The sequence below is a fragment of the Talpa europaea genome, assembly GCF_964194135.1.
Source record: "Talpa europaea genome assembly, chromosome: 9".
In the NCBI taxonomy this organism is placed as follows: domain Eukaryota; kingdom Metazoa; phylum Chordata; class Mammalia; order Eulipotyphla; family Talpidae; genus Talpa; species Talpa europaea.
The window spans coordinates 64,296,807-64,312,789 of NC_140076.1; the positions used below are offsets into that span (position 1 = coordinate 64,296,807).

Genomic DNA, 15,983 nt, shown 5'->3' on the forward strand with positions numbered 1-15,983 from the left:
ACAAAGAGAAGGATTTTAAGCTGGTTTCGTTTTTTGCTGTATACCTATTACATAGAACAGCACCTGGCACACAGTAGGTGCTTAGTGTTTTCTGAATGAAAAGGAATATCAAATATGTGGAAGCAAACTGGACCTGATCCTTGCCACAGGAATGAAGAATGAATTTCTTTTGCCTATTTAACAGTCTTCACTTGAGGTTAAAATATTAATTTTACAAGGAAATGGAGGCCTCAAAATAAAATCTCCAGACTGCCTAGCCAACATTTCTGCAGAGAAAAAAAAGGTCAAGTTTTACTATAATTTTGGATTTGCAGCAAAGTATTTTTAATAAGCCAGCTCTGGTTATGGAAAGAGAACAAATTAATTAAAGCCCAGGTGACTTATTAACAACAACAAAAAAGCAATGCTCAATGCATTTGAGAAGTAAAACATTTCAAAAGCAACCTGTTCTTCTACCAAAAAAACAGACCTCAGCAAAATAAGCCTCAGCAGGTTCTGACCCCAGTCCGACACCCTCCAAATGCCAACACAAGAAATCTTTTTGCCTTCCCCCTTCCCAGAAGCCTTCTTATAACCATTTTACACACATCAGGCAAACTCCAGACCTCCCAGGTCTAATTAACTCAAATCCAAAGCAGCTGCATTTTAGCATTTCACACACCCAACAAGAAGCCCCGCCCACTTCTCGGCCCCCGAAGCATCCCCCACCCCAACTGTCAGCCCCACCAACCCAGCGTCAAGGAGCATAAAAAATCCGGATGCCAGGGACCTCTCAACCTGGGCACAACTGGAAGACATTTTAGATTTCATCCTGATTCTGCCAATTTCTGTGTGACCTTGGGCACGTTCCTAACCCTCTAGGGAGCCTCCTTTTCGCACCTTTAAGGTGAAGGTAACACCTGCACCCAGCTGCAGGAACGATTAATTGACATCACGTGTAAGCCCTATCAGGGGGCACCTGGCACGAGATGGCAACTCAGCAGCCGCGTGTGCCAGCGCTAGCGGTACGGGCTCGCGGCCCGGGGGCGCCTCACCAATCAGTCCAAGCTCCCGATTTTGCACCCCGGGGCCGTGAGGTTGGGGCGGGGAGGCGCCCGGCTCCCGACCTCGAGACAGGCGGGTGGGCGCAGCCCTGGAACACAGGCCCCCGCCCCTCCTCCGCGGCCCCCTGCGGACCTCGCCTCCGCGGCTGGGCGAGGCGGCGCCCGGCGCCCTCGCCGACCCCGGGCTGCGCCCGCCCCGCCCCGCTCCACCTGCCCCGGGCCCGCGCCCGCCGCCGGCCCGGAGCCCCCAGCGCCCCGGCTCGGCCCCCGCCCCCCAGGCGGGCACCGGGCGGCGGCCTCGGCGCGCACTCAACTCTTCACTTTGCCGAAGGTGCCGACTCCCAGCGTGTCCCCCAGCACGTAGTGGCCGATCTTCACCCTCCCGTCGTGCTTCTGCTTCTCAGCCATCTTCACGCGCGCGGCCTCGCTCCGCCGCCGCCGACTCCGCCGCGGGCTCCGAGCGCGGCCCGCGCCGCCTACCCACAGTGCAGCGGGGCGGGGGGGGCGAGGCCGAGGCGCCGAGGGGTGCGGGCGGCTCGGGGCGCCGGGAGGGGCCGGGCCAGGTGGGGCGCGGCGGACGCGCGGCGGCCGGGAGAGCCCAGGCGGGCGGGGGCGGCCGCGCGGCGAAGCAGAAGGGTGGGGGGCTGAGGAGGGGCGGGGGGCTGAGGAGGGGCGGGGGGCTGAGGAGGGGCGGGGGGCTGAGGAGGGGCGGGGCCTGAGGAGGGGCGGGGGCTGAGGAGGGGCGGGGGGCTGAGGAGGGGCGGGGGCCTGAGGAGGGGCGAGGGCTGAGGAGGGGCGGGGGGCTGAGGAGGGGCGGGGGCTGAGGAGGGGCGGGGGGCTGAGGAGGGGCGAGGGCTGAGGAGGGGCGGGGGCTGAGGAAGGGCGGGGGGCTGAGGAGGGGCGGGGGCTGAGGAGGGGCGGGGGGCTGAGGAGGGGCGGGGGGCTGAGGAGGGGCGGGGGCCTGAGGAGGGGCGGGGGCTGAGGAGGGGCGAGGGGCTGAGGAAGGGCGGGGGGCTGAGGAGGGGCGGGGGCTGAGGAGGGGCGGGGGGCTGAGGAGGGGCGAGGGGCTGAGGAGGGGCGGGGGCTGAGGAGGGGCGGGGGGTTGAGGAGGGGCGGGGGCTGAGGAGGGGCGGGGGCTGAGGAGGGGCGGGGGGCTGAGGAGGGGCGGGGGGCTGAGGAGGGGCGGGGGGCTGAGGAGGGGCGGGGGGTTGAGGAGGGGCGGGGGCTGAGGAGGGGCGGGGGGTTGAGGAGGGGCGGGGGGTTGAGGAGGGGCGGGGGCTGAGGAGGGGGCGGGGCGCCGGCGAGGTTGGGGGTGCAGACCGGCAGGTGTGCCAGCTTAGAGCTGGGGGGGGGCCGGCCGCCCAGAAACTGGGAATGGGGTGGCGGGGAACAGCCCCAGAGTGAGATTTAGGGGACCCAGCATGAGGAAAACCGAAGGTGGTGAAGAGGTGAGGGTGAGATGTGAGAAGCAATTTAGGGAATGGAAAGAGGTGGAAAGGGAATTTGAAGAGAAACAGGCCTAAAGTGTGGGGCTGTAAAAACTACTGTGGGCACGAGGGAAGGCAGGATGGGCGGAGGTGGGGAGTTGCCTTGAAGGAAGGGCAGTCCGAGGAGATGCACAAGTTTCTCAAGTCACGACGGGCTGAGTGTTTTTGATGCAGATCTTGGCACCAAGAGAACCCAATTCTTCGCTCTCTTCGTTGTCCTCCGTTTATTTTATAATCCTCCTATGCTGTCATGAAGATGAAAGCCTCTTTCCTCCTGCGCTCTCAATTCTAATTTGCATTTTCCAATAAAACAATCATAATATTTGCTTGCATAATACTTTCCAATAAAACACAATCATATTTGTAGCACGTTTCTATGAATATGTAGTGTGAACTACTGTGTGCTAGAACGAGCACAAGACGCAAATAGTAAAGGAAATGGGGGGGTGGGGGGAGAAAGCTGAATAATGAGCGTAGGAAGTAAAATGCACAAGGAGCAAAAAGAATTATGAAGCACAAGGGCAATAAGGACACAAAGAAAGAATAAATGTGATAACATGGAGGTGAGGAAAAACATGTTAAGAAGAAACAGGACATTCAGGCAGAGTATGAAAAACTGCCAAAATATATCATTGTAGTGGTTATCTCTTCCTCCCTTCCTTTCATGATGCCCTATTATTTCACGTTGCCCCATCTCTCAGTGCTTAAAATTTATGTACTGATTCGGAGTAAATGTTTTAGAACTAGGGTACACTTTCAACTTGTGCATGACATTAATTTCAAGGTCACATTCATCAAATAGGAAGTCTTGTCACACTGTTTATATGTAAAGATGTAAAGAACAAAATATATTGATCAGAAAGAACAAGATGTGCCAAGAGTTTGTTTTCTGAGAAGTGATAAACATACAAATGACACCCATCCATTCTTGTTTCCACACCCAGACAATCTGAAAGATGATCACAGCTTATAAATTATACATGCCACAGCTGTTGAACAGAGGCTATTTTTGTTCATTCTTAAGATCATCTTTCTTGCTGACAAGATGTATCATTTAAGAAACACTAAGTAACTGGCAATTTGGAGAAAATAGCCAATTAGTTTTGATGCTGAAACTTATTTAAGTCACTCCCTCAGTTTTCATTTACCAAATACCTTATTCTGCTTTTGAAATATAAGAAGTAGCTCTATCTCTTCTAACATCCCATTAAAAGGTGTTGAAAAGTCTGCTAGATGGCTTTCTTGCTGCTACATGGTAGGGTAAATGGGAGTTACCTGTTTTTTTCCTGCCCTCCCTTCATTAGCATCTATGATTGACACCTGTGGTCTTACAAGTGTGCCTCCTGGCAGCTCCTGGCATAGGGTGTGGGCATGTGTGAGTGTGCACACCTGAGCTAGGAGACTGAGCATCTAAGGGCAGTGTCACAGAGGAGGGTGGCAGCAGACCTTGCAGCAGAGTATGGTAGAGACCATGAGAGAATGCCAGAGAGCCCAGAAAGATCTGCCAAGGCTAGGAGGCCTCCCTGCCTACCCTGCACCTGGTTCCCTCACTATAAATGGTGTAAAAAGATTATTAAAAACCTGGAAAAGCCACTGAGGGCTCCAGGACTCCTCCTTTACCCATCTGCCTGAATCAATAGAGAACCTACTCTGTGCCTTGCTGGCACTTCATACATGAAGACAGACTATGAAAAAAAAAAAAGATTTTAAAGCATTTTGCAGGTCTTAACTATTTGTTGATAATTACAACTTAAATTAGTATATGCTTCATAATTATGATCTTTAACTACTGTGAACGAGGTGTAGCTTTATTATTATGCCAAACAAGTGTATAATATTTTATTAAAGTTCATTTAAACACAAAGATCTCATTTAATGGTCATAAAAGTAACAACTATTATCCCCATTTTATAGATGTTAAAAATTACTCTTTCCCTTTCTAATTTGCCCAAGGCTTTTCAGCAAAGTGGTGGAGTCAGAATTCATACCCAGTTCTGACATGTCCTTTTGTTTTTCTTCTATACCATAGCTGCCTATATATGTAAAGGATGTATGGTATTCTAAGAGTTTAATATTTTCACAATTATAGTCACATTCTCAACTATAATTTCTGGGACAGGCCAACAATATAAACTTGAAACATAGTTTTAGCTTTGTTTCCCATATTTTATTTAGAGGAAAGTTTGAAAGCTCAGTGGGTGAGAAGGGAGGAAAAGGCCAGTTCTTGGTGTTAGCCCTCAACCTTATGAGACTGAACATTTACATAGTCTCCTATTGGCCTCATCTGTCCCTCTAGGCCCCCCACAACACATACCAGGCAGTCTATCTGACCAAATCTGCTTAAGACTCATGCTGCTTGGGGCTCTCACATCCCCCAAAGATGTTGAGAAATATAACTCTGCATTTATTATTTTCCAATATTGACCTATGTTCTTTAATTACAGTTGCTAAGATTAGTGCTCTAGGCAGCTAGTCAGTTCTTCAACCCAGTCCAACTGTTACTGCTGTACCCCACTACTACTGGATCTTTGGGGTTAGTTCACCTCCAGTAGTCTAAAGCAGGGTATGAAGAGAATAATCTATCTAGGGTAGATTCCACTGGTATCATGGCTACATAGCCAATTCCAGCAAGTGTGTTCACTGTCACCTTCTGGTTGAGGCCTACCCGGTCTGCCCACACTGTTTCAAACTACAGTTTCATCTCCCCACACTCCCTCCCTGATACACTCCATTAGCCTTAACCCCCACCCCCTCAACATTTTTCCATGGCATTTAACTTCTAATGTACTGCTTATTTGTTTACAATGTTTTTGGGTTGTGTCGGTGTAACAGCAGGAAGGGACACAGTGCAGGTTTTCTAGGATCCAGCAGACTGGGTAAAGGAGGAATCAGTCCTCAGTGGTTTTTGCAGGTCTTTTATTGGGATTACCAGGTACACAGCAGGCAGCGGTGCTGGGGGGTCAAGAGGCTGGCAGTCCTCCCAGCCCCCAGCAAGTCTTCACTCTATCTGGGCTCTCCGGCCTTCTCTGCTTCTCCCTCGGCTTCTGTTACTTCTTTTCTCGGCTTCTCTTTCAGCTTCTGCTGCTTCTTTCTCAGCTTCTGCTGGCATCCCCATGACGCTGCCCTTAAAAGCACAGTCTTAGCCCAGGTGAATCCCATCTACCTATGCCCACACCCTATTCCAGGTGCCCGCCATCAGGCATGCATTCAGGACCGCAAGGATCCATCATCTGTCCTGATGGCAGAAGGGCAGAAAAGCCTAACATTTTCTTTACCCTACAGTCAGTCTTTATCAGGTGGAATGTAAGAAGCTTTACAAGACAGTTTTCCTTGATTTTGCTCATTGCTATATCATATCCTTAGTGCCCAGCAAATTATAAAGCACTGAGTAGATTCAGGTTTACTGAAGATGCATCTGAAAACTATACAATGTATTTTCTTTAAGAAAAAAATACAAAATTACTTATGAAAATGGACATTTGACACAAAAGCAGTTATCTACACTCTTAAAGTTACAAATAACACAAAACATTTCCAAATCCAGAAAAATAACATTTTTATAAACTAGACTGCTAAAATGCTAGTTTTCTACATTATTTAGCTGCATATTCTTTGATTGCCTCTCCATCTTTTGTAATTTTTTATAAAGAGAATAGAAAATTCTATCCTCCCTCTAACATTATTAAAATTTTTGATTACATGCTTGTAATGTCAGGAATGAGCACAGTGCATGCTTTCTATGATTCCAGCAGACGGGGTAAAGGAGCCCCCAGCAAGTCTTCACTCTGGGCTCTGGAGTTCTCTCGTGGCCTCATTCTCTGCTGCTCTCGTGGTTCTTCTGGCATCCCCATGATGCTACCCTTATAAGCCCAGTCTCTCAGCCCAGTTGTACCCACTTACATGTGCTCACACTCTACTCCAGGTGCCCGCCATCAGGCATGCATTTAGGACCCCAAGGATCCATCACCAACCCTAATGGCGGGAGGGGCAGAAAAGCCTGATACTTTTTCACTTACCCTACAATGCTTTTTTTTTAGGATCCCCATGGCACTTTGTTCAAATATCTAGTAAAGCATCTATCAATTATATTATTATAAATACTATATGTATGAATATTTCATTTTTCAGATATTTTACATTTACTACATATATATATATGTATTGGCATGTCCCACCTGCTGTTACCAGAACCTAATGGAACCTAGTACATTTCAGAAGTATTTATTGAATTGAAGTAAAGAAAATGGTTATTTAGCCATCAAATCAAGGAACAAGGATACAGGGAAGAGTGCTTTTAAAAGGAAGTCAAAATTTATAGGAATTTCCTTTTATGCATATGCATATTAAGTACAAAATATAATTTTTCATATCAGTATAGTAATAATTAGTAAGACTGGAGCTACCCATAAGCCAGAAGAGGCAGGGCCTTACAGATACATGATGAAGTGTTCCTATGATTGTTCTCAAGTTTAAAATAAAAAGAATTCAAATATAAAACTTTTTATACAATGAAAGAAAGTGTAAGTAGCTGTAAGGTAAGGAAAAATGTCAGGCTTTTCTGCCCTCCTGCCATCAGGATAGATGATGGATACTTGAGGTCCTGAATGCATGCCTGATGGCGGGCACCTGGAGTAGGGTGTGGGCATAGGTAGATGGGATTCACCTGGGCTGAGACTGGGCTTTTAAGGGCGGCGGCACGGGGACACTAGTAGCAGCAGCAGAAGCTGAGAAAGAAGCCGAAGAGAAGCAAAGAAGCAGAAGCAGAGAACGCCAGGGAGCCCAGAGAGAGTGCGGATTTGCTGGGGGCTGGGAGGACTGCCAGCCTCCCGGCCCCCCAGCACCCCTGCCTGCCATATGCCTGGTGAACACCAATAAAAGACCTGCAAAAGCCACTGAGGACTCCGACTCCTCCTTTACCCAGTCTGCTGGATCAGAAAACCTGCTCAGTGGCCATTCCCTGGCCTTACAGTAGCTTAAAGAGATATCCTTCTTACTTATCCAAGATACATGAAAATCTTATTCAATTTGACAATAGAAAAAGACTAACCAAGTAATAAAGGGAACAGCAGATCTGAATAGACAATTCACCAAAAAGGAGATCCAGGAGACAAATAGATATATTGGAAAATTTTCATCATCACTTTTAATAAGAGAGATATAGGTCAAAACAATGAGGTATCATCACACACCTTGAGAATGGTACATATTAAAAAGACCACCAGGGCCTCCCAGGTGCAGCAGGTTGAGCGCAGTGCTGTGAAGCTGTCTGCAGCCCCTGCAGCACGGATTCGATTCCCTGCTGGCCAGGGAGATACCCACATGGGGCGGCAGACCACTCCCGTCTTTCTCGCTGCTCCCCTGAGCACTGTCTTCGGTTGTCTGCCTCTTCTGCTCTCCGCTCTGTCTCCGGTGAATTCTCTCACCCTCCCACACCTCTGGCCTGTACCCCAGTTCTTGTATAAATAAATGAATCTTTAAAAAATATACCACCAACAAGTGCTGGAGAGGATGATGAGAAAGAGGAAAATTATTTCACTGTAAATGGTGCAGCCATTGCAGAAACCAATCTCCAATTACCTTAACAATCTAAAACTGGGAATACCATGTGACCCAGCAATCCTTCTCTTGTGCATCTGTCCAAAGAACATGAAACCATTAATTCAAAAAGTTATATGCTTTTCAATATTAATTGCATCAATAGCTAGGACATGTAATTTCAACAACCTAAGTGTTCATGTGAAAGCAGATTGGATCAAGAAAATATGGTACATCCACACAAGGGAATAGTATTCAGTCATAAGGAAAGATGGTATGTTGTTGTTTACAGCAAAATGGAAGGAGTTCGAAGCAGAAGTCCTGAATTCTTGTCCTAGTTTAGCAACTTAGTAGTGTATTCTTAAAAAAATCATTTCACTTTTCATTGGTAAAACTAGTAGTATTGAATTACAGTATATTTAAAGTAGTTTTCAGTGGTCAGGAAATTCAACTCACAAATCTCATTCCCCATTTTAGAATGAAACTATCAAAGAAAAAAAGCTAGAGAGATTACTCTAAAATACAATAGGCTGTATTCCAAGGTATATCAACAAACTGATCTTGGTACAGTATGTACCCTAAACCCATTTTATCTCTTGGCATTTATTATTATTGCTTCATGTGGTTGAAACAATAGTATTAACTGGCCAAACCCACTTCAAAAAGATACATAGTTGCAGTACAGGTAACAATACTTAAAACCCTTTAAAGACTATGTAATATGTAACTTTGTGATGTTATTTTTAAGAGGTACCCTCATAACAAATATTATACTTAGTGTAATACATTTTAATGTTGTGGTTGAGTACATTGCTAAATTGCTTCAATATGAGTCAACATTGTAATTTTCAGTGTAGCCCAGAAAAATTAAACATTTGAATCAGACTTCCTCTGTGAGCAGATGCATTAATTGAAATAACAAAGGGTGTTTGCTTTGCTGTATAAACATTATGGATTTGACAGCATTTTTAGAATCTTGCTTTCATGTCTGTGTTGACAGCTTGTCTGAAGAAAGGCTCAAACATACTTGTAGATCAATTAAATAAGTTATTCACCCCCCTCTTGGCATGGATTCAATGTCTATCTATATGGAACACTTTTTTAAACTAGTGAAATTTGATTAAAGAGATACCAATATCACCTTGAATTATTATCATCTTTGTTATGGTTATACTTTTTAATTAAAACAACCCTTGACAAAACTATACAATATACATATTATTTGAGGCCTTTTATAATACAATTTTAATGACCTCAAGCGGATGTTAATGCTGAGACTTGTTGCCTCAGTCCTGTTAACTTTGACTGCAAAGCTTTGACGTGAATAATTAGTGCAAACTTAAGAAGAATTGGGTAAGTTCAAAATTTCTGCATGCTTTATAAATAATAAAATAATTCTTCCTCTAAGAATAAAGACATTAAATAAACAGCCAAGGATTAGATTTATTTTTTAATTAGAATGTGGGCTTGGACTAGGTGGCCTTCAAGAGTTTTTAAGTCTGAAATCCTGATGTCATAAGATGAACTATGTTAAAATTTTTAACATCGTTAATAAGCATTTCACTCTTGGTTTTTAAAACATTGAAATAGGTTTAAAGTGGCATGAAACTAGCTATTTAATCATTAAAGATTCCAGGATAATTTGAGTATTCCCTATTCTAAATACATTCTTATTCTAAATACATTCATTGAAATACATTCAAATAAATAATTCCTATTCTAAATACATTCATTCATTGAACAAGCACACAATGAATGCCTAGTGAGTACTAGGCACTATTCTAGGCACTGGAGGTGCATTAATGACCAAAAAAGGCACTGTATGCTCACACATGGAATACAGAGAAACAAGGAGTCAAGACGAAATCAAAACAATAGCAAACCCTAGAAATCTAACTGTAGAAGTGAGGCTACCATAAGGGAAGGGGAAGGGGCCTAATGGACTATGGTGGAGGACTATGCGTGCCTTGCTGGTGGGTTTGGTATGCTAACATTCATCAAAAGAATGTGATCATATCCCTCTAAATCATATAAAGTGTTGTAAATCAATTTTACCTCAAAAAAGAAAGGGAGGAAGGCAGAAAAACAATGTAGTTTGAATTGTTTACCACATTTGTTAAAAAAGTAATCATGATACTTGTTAAAGAAGATAAGGCAGACTTTATTCAGGGCTATGCAATAGGTACAAGGACTGCTGCAATGAGGTTTTTCACTACGGGAGAGATATTATGCTTGATTCTAAACACAACAAAGGAAACTGAGATTTATTGTCAAGTAGCAGAGTGGGTGGATTGATACTCAGAAAATTACTAAGAGGATAGGTAATGCTATGCTAACGTGACATAACAAGATTGTTGCTAAAGGTAGGCCAGGGGATGGAAGATAAGAACTTTTGTTGTCTATCAGGGTGGTTATTATGGTTAAACTGACTTGCAGGATTATTGCTAAAAGGACATGCCAAAGGATGAGCACTCAGAGGAGCCTCATAAGAGTTAGGTCAAAGGAGAGTCTTTGCACAGTCTAATGGAAGAGCAAGACAATAAACAAATCAAACAACAACTATGTAATATAATCTAACATTATTGATTAGTGCTGTAAAGAAAAGTAGAGTAAATGGATGCAGATATGAAAGTGGGGGAGCAGAGAGGGCTGACAACCTATTTTCATATAGTTTGTCAGAGAAAGTCTGAGAACATAGCATTTGAGCAGACCTGAGAAATATATGAAGAAAGGAGTCATTGAAATACCTGGGATAAGAGCCTTCTAGACAGAAAAATGGCAAATGCAAAGGCACTGAGATAGTACAAATAATATACTGGGGGAATAGCAAGAAGGTGTATGTGTCCAGAGTGATGAGTAAGAATGCGTGGGGCCTCCCTGCTGGCACACAGGTTAAGTCTCAGTGCTGTCAAGCTATCACTAGCCACTGTGCAAGATGGACCTGCAGCCAGAGAGCGAACTCACATGGTACAGCAGACCTCTCCTATCTTGTCCATTGCTCCCCTCAGCAATGTATTTCAGAAGATTTAGCTGTTTTGCTCCCTGCTTTGTCTCTGGTGAACCTTTCACCACCCTCCCCCCCACACACACACACACCTCTGGCTAACACCCAGTTCTTGTATACAAAAATAAATTAAGAATAATAATGGCTGGGTTTGCAATTGCAATGCCTAGACCCAAATCATCTTAATAGGATATGCTAAAATTTGAAGGTTTTCTAATGTGAACAAATGTTTTTGGAATATTTCTGAAAAGGAGAATGACATGTTATGAATTTTAAAGGGTCACTGAGGATGGCTGTGTGGAAAGAAGAGTCCATTAAGTTATTGTGGTAGACCAGATGAGTGTTGATAACAGCTTATGCCAGAATGATAGCAATGAAGATGGTGAGAGGCACTTGAAGTTAGCACAGAGAGGATTTGCAAGTGGTTGTATGAGAGGTATCAGAAGAATCACAAAAGAGAAATGAGAGACTTCGATTTTTGATGCACACAACTAAATGAACAAGGGTGCCATACACTGAAATGCAAAAGACTTCATGAGAAGTAAGTTGGGAGGAAGGGAGTTGAGGGATAACTTTAAGATTTTTACTAGAAATTCAAAGGGAGATATTAAGTGGTAGTTGGCCACAACTGCAGCGGATAAGCCCAGACTGAAAACATAAATTTCAAAATCATTATCAAATATGGTTTAGGACTAGAATTCTCTTAGGAAGTGAACGTAGACAAAAAAAACCAAACAAACAAACAAACAGAATCTCAGACTGAGTTCGCACAAAGTCAGAGATCTATAAAATGAAGAAGAGCTAGCAAAAAATAAAGAAAAGGAATATCTGCTAAGGTAGGAGAAAATTTTATTTTTAAAGATTTATTTATTTATATAAGAACCGGGGTACAGGCCAGAGGTGTCGGGGGGTGAGAGATTCACCAGAGACAGAGTGGGGAGTAGAACAGGCAGACTGACTGAAGTACACTGCTGAGGGGAGCAGCGGGGTGAGACAGGAGAGGTCTGCTGCATTATGTGGGTATTTCCCTGGCTGACCAGGAATCGAACACACGCTGCAGAGGCTGTGGACAGTCTTACAGCACTGCACTCAACCCCACTGCACCAAAAGTATTGTCAACTATTTCAAGGCATTCTTATCAACCATGTCTCATGCTCCCAAGAAGTCGAGATGAGAATAAAGAGTTGGTTATTGGATTTGATGGCTTTGACAAGTGGCTTTGCAGTGGACTGATGGAGATGAAAGTCAAGAAAGAATACGTATATGAGGAAACTGAAATGAATAGAGGTGATTCCAGTTGATTAAGTTTTGAGAGGCAGCAGAGAAATCTTTGGGTTTTGCTATGATGGGGACAGTAGCAAATGAGGATGTTGAGATGAGGATGGACTTTTAGGATGAGGAAAAATAGAATATACTTGCATACTGATGAAAATGATCTATTAGAAGAATAGGAAATAATGTTGTAAGGTAGAATGAATACTGTAGAACATTTGGCTGAGTCCAGATTTAACACTCCTTTAGGATCTCTTGTATTTGCTTCCAAGGGAATTGAATTCTAATGAAAAATATATACACTCAAATTAATAAATTTCAAAACAGTGCAGCAAGGGTCATTGCAAAGTTGTGGATAGCATTGACTAAAGAGTGTAAAGCCGTTAAGTCAAAAGGCTCTTGTATTTGACCAGGGCAAAATGATGAGGGCCAGGGTCACTGGAAGTTTCATTAGGAAAGGAGGGGAAAGGATGGATTTGAGGGATATTTAAAAGAAAGAATAAATAGGATTTAGTGACTGCTTATTTATCTATCAGGAGAGAAATGGAACAATTTTGGATGACTTCCAGATTTCTGGCATGGTATTGTTGATGGATGGATTTTCCCAAAACATTGTTCTTAGCCTTTCATTTCCTTCCTGAAAAATGTTCAAAGACTTTACATTACCTAAAAATTAATGTTTAAAATGCTAAAGTCTGGTCAAAGACTTTACATTATCTAAAAGTTAATGTTTAAAACCCTAAAGTCCTCCTAGAAACTGCCCTTTTGGCATGCCCTTTACCTTCCTGAGATACTGTTTGAAATTCAAGGATTTAGTGGAGCACAGTTTGTAAAGTATTGAGTAAAACTACCGAGTCTGAAGAGTAAAATTTAGTTTTAAGTCTGAATTTGAGGCCTTTTTAATATGATCCCATCAATCTCAAAAAATAGTAATGTTTCACTTCTCTTCCTTGCCTAAAGTCATACTCATATCAAATTCCCTTTTGTTCTGTGTACACATCATGCTGTAGTCAGCTGCTGTAGCCTTCCATCCTTCGTCCTCAAGTCGGGAGCTCCCTTCATCCCTGGTACTCCCAATCACATCTGACTGACGAATGCCTGCACGTGTTTCAACTTTCACCTCCTCTCTGCAGCCTTTTCTCCATCTTCTGGATACGTTAGGTGCCCTATTTTTAATAACACTGTGAATATTATACTTAATTAAATCCATCATTATACTTATCTTAAATAGATATAAATTATGTCTGGTCCACCATTTATTCATGCCTAGAGGGTAAACACTGCAAACATAGTAGGCACCTAATACATGCTAGTTGACTGAATGAATAAAAAAGAAATGAAGTCTTACTTCAAGAGCAACTTTATTTTAATTCACCTATTCCTTCCGGCAGCACTGAAGGCTTCTTCCTACTTGTTCCTGAAAGTTCCTGTATCAGTTATGATTTAGCACTATATGGCACTATATGAAACAGTGTATTTGTGTTATATATATTTATGTATTATTGTATACATGCATAAGTATTTATACATGTATCTATATATGAATTGTGCTGTATATAACATTGTATTTGTCCTATGGCATTGTCTTTTCCTCCCTTATTAGGTGTATATATCCCCTGTCTGAAATATTCCAAGGGCATTTTTTCTTTTGGTGGGATCCTCGCCGGCGTCCGGGGAATGAACTGGCGCTGCAGGGCTTCGGGCAGCCTCACAGCCCAGCGCTCAACCGCTGTGCCACCAGGGGAGGCCCCAAAAGGCATGGATTTTGTCCTGTTTATCTTTGCATCCTAAGGACCTGGGTTCTCAGTAAATGTTTTAAGAATATATTGTTTAATAATTAAAGAGCTATCTTATCTTTTAAAGTCTTGTATCATGTAATCATGCCCATCTTTTTCCACCTTCTCAAAGTTTCTCCAATCACTCTTGGCAGGAATGAATCATTTGCTCTGGCAAAATCTATGAAGTTGTAATTGTATGTCTTCTCCATAACTATTACTTTCTATAATAGTTATTGGTATAAGGCGACTACAAAAACCTAACAATGAGAAAAATTTTATTCTTTATTATATTCCCATAAAGTTGTGATCTCAGCTCTTCTTTCCTGCATACTATAATAAGCATACACCCAACTAATTTCTAGAGCACTTGACCAAATTCTTCTCTTCCCCACTGGCGAGAGCTACAAAGCATCTGAATCTGAATCTGATATGATCTATTTTGTTAAAACAAATAAGTAAAAAGCTACTGCATCTACACTATTTGAATAACTTTATTACAATTTTGTTGCCCCACTGATGATCGTAGGTATTCTTCAAATATTTGATGATGAATAAAGAAAGGAGTATAATTACCACTTCCAAGTTCAAAGGGAATTCAGACTTTGCCTTTTCAAAATTATTGCACTCATTTAATCTATTATTGTTTATAGCCAGAAGTAATTTTTTTTATGGGCTAGAGGAAAACAATATTGTCCCCCATAAACTAAATTCTAAGTCAAAAAATAGATTTATTTAAAAAATTTTTGTTTCTTGGGCCTCCCCTAGTGGCACAGGCAGGCAGTTGAGCACAGCACTGTGAAGCTGTCTGCAGTCTCTGCAGTGTGAGTTCAAGCCCTGCTGGTAGTGGAGATACCCACATGGCATGGCAGACCTCTCCTGTCTCACTTGTTGTTCCCCTCAGCAGTGTATTTTGTCAGTCTGCCTGTTCTGTTCCCCACTCTGTCTCTGGTGAATCCTCTCACCCTCCTGCACATCTGGCCTGTACCCCGGTTCTTGTATGCATAAATAAATAAATCTTTAAAAAAATTTTTTTGTTTCTTTCCCCAGATCATGCTACTCTTGAAAACAAATAGAAGCGTTCCAGGAACTGAGTTTCCCCTGAGTTTTATTAAATTCTGATCCCTCTCTTCTCCATGTAACCCAAGTGACCACACACCTCTGTTTCCCAGTGGTCCTCAGCACTTCAGCATGCTCCTTAAAATTGAGAGGAAGGGATGTTTTTTGGGATGTATTTTTTCCTCCCAGTGATAACAACTGTGTAACATTGAAAAGGGTGAGTTTCTATCTTTAATTTACAGCCCCTTAGAGTGCAAATCTTCAAACAAATTTCTCAAGGAAAGGACTGAGCATCACATGAAGGGCATTATCCACACACAGTTATAAGCACTTATCCCCCAAACCCCAAATGAATAGCCCAAGTAGAGCATGCCTGTCTTCCTGCTTTCTTCTGCAATCTTTGTAAGGAAGAGCTTCCTCTTTCCCAAAGATTGGAGGCAATTTTCATTTCCCCCATTTTGATTTTCCTTTTTGTATTATCACCCTGTGCCCCAGAAAATCTCTCCTATTACTGGGGACAAGATAGGAGGAAGAATAAAGAGGTTATTCCCCTTTGCAAATTTGACACTTTGGTTATCTTTGCCAGAATTCTGAAAGCAAGAATGTGTTTGCATCCTCACTGTGATCCTACACTTTCACTCTTTCATTATTAGATCCACTGAAAGCTCAAATAGATTATGTTGTAAATTGTGTAGAATTGCAGGCATGCTTGACTACATAGATTACAGAAATGCTAAAAATTACAATGCATTGGGAAAAATTCATCACAGCATCTGTCTTAAGTCTTTCCAGGAAAAAAAAAATAGAG

The 15,983-nt window shown here is 43.0% G+C and overlaps 1 protein-coding gene across 1 annotated transcript in view; it reads right to left on the bottom strand.

The window, feature by feature from the left end:
- Positions 1-1,545, bottom strand: part of PRKAA2 (protein kinase AMP-activated catalytic subunit alpha 2) — a 45,406-nt gene extending 43,861 nt beyond the window's left edge. Inside the window, exon 1 of the mRNA XM_084243933.1 lies at positions 1,358-1,545. Coding sequence (XP_084100059.1) covers positions 1,358-1,451 — 94 coding nt within the window. The 5' untranslated portion in view covers positions 1,452-1,545. The remainder of the gene's footprint in view (positions 1-1,357) is intronic.
- Positions 1,546-15,983: the final 14,438 nt, after the last annotated feature.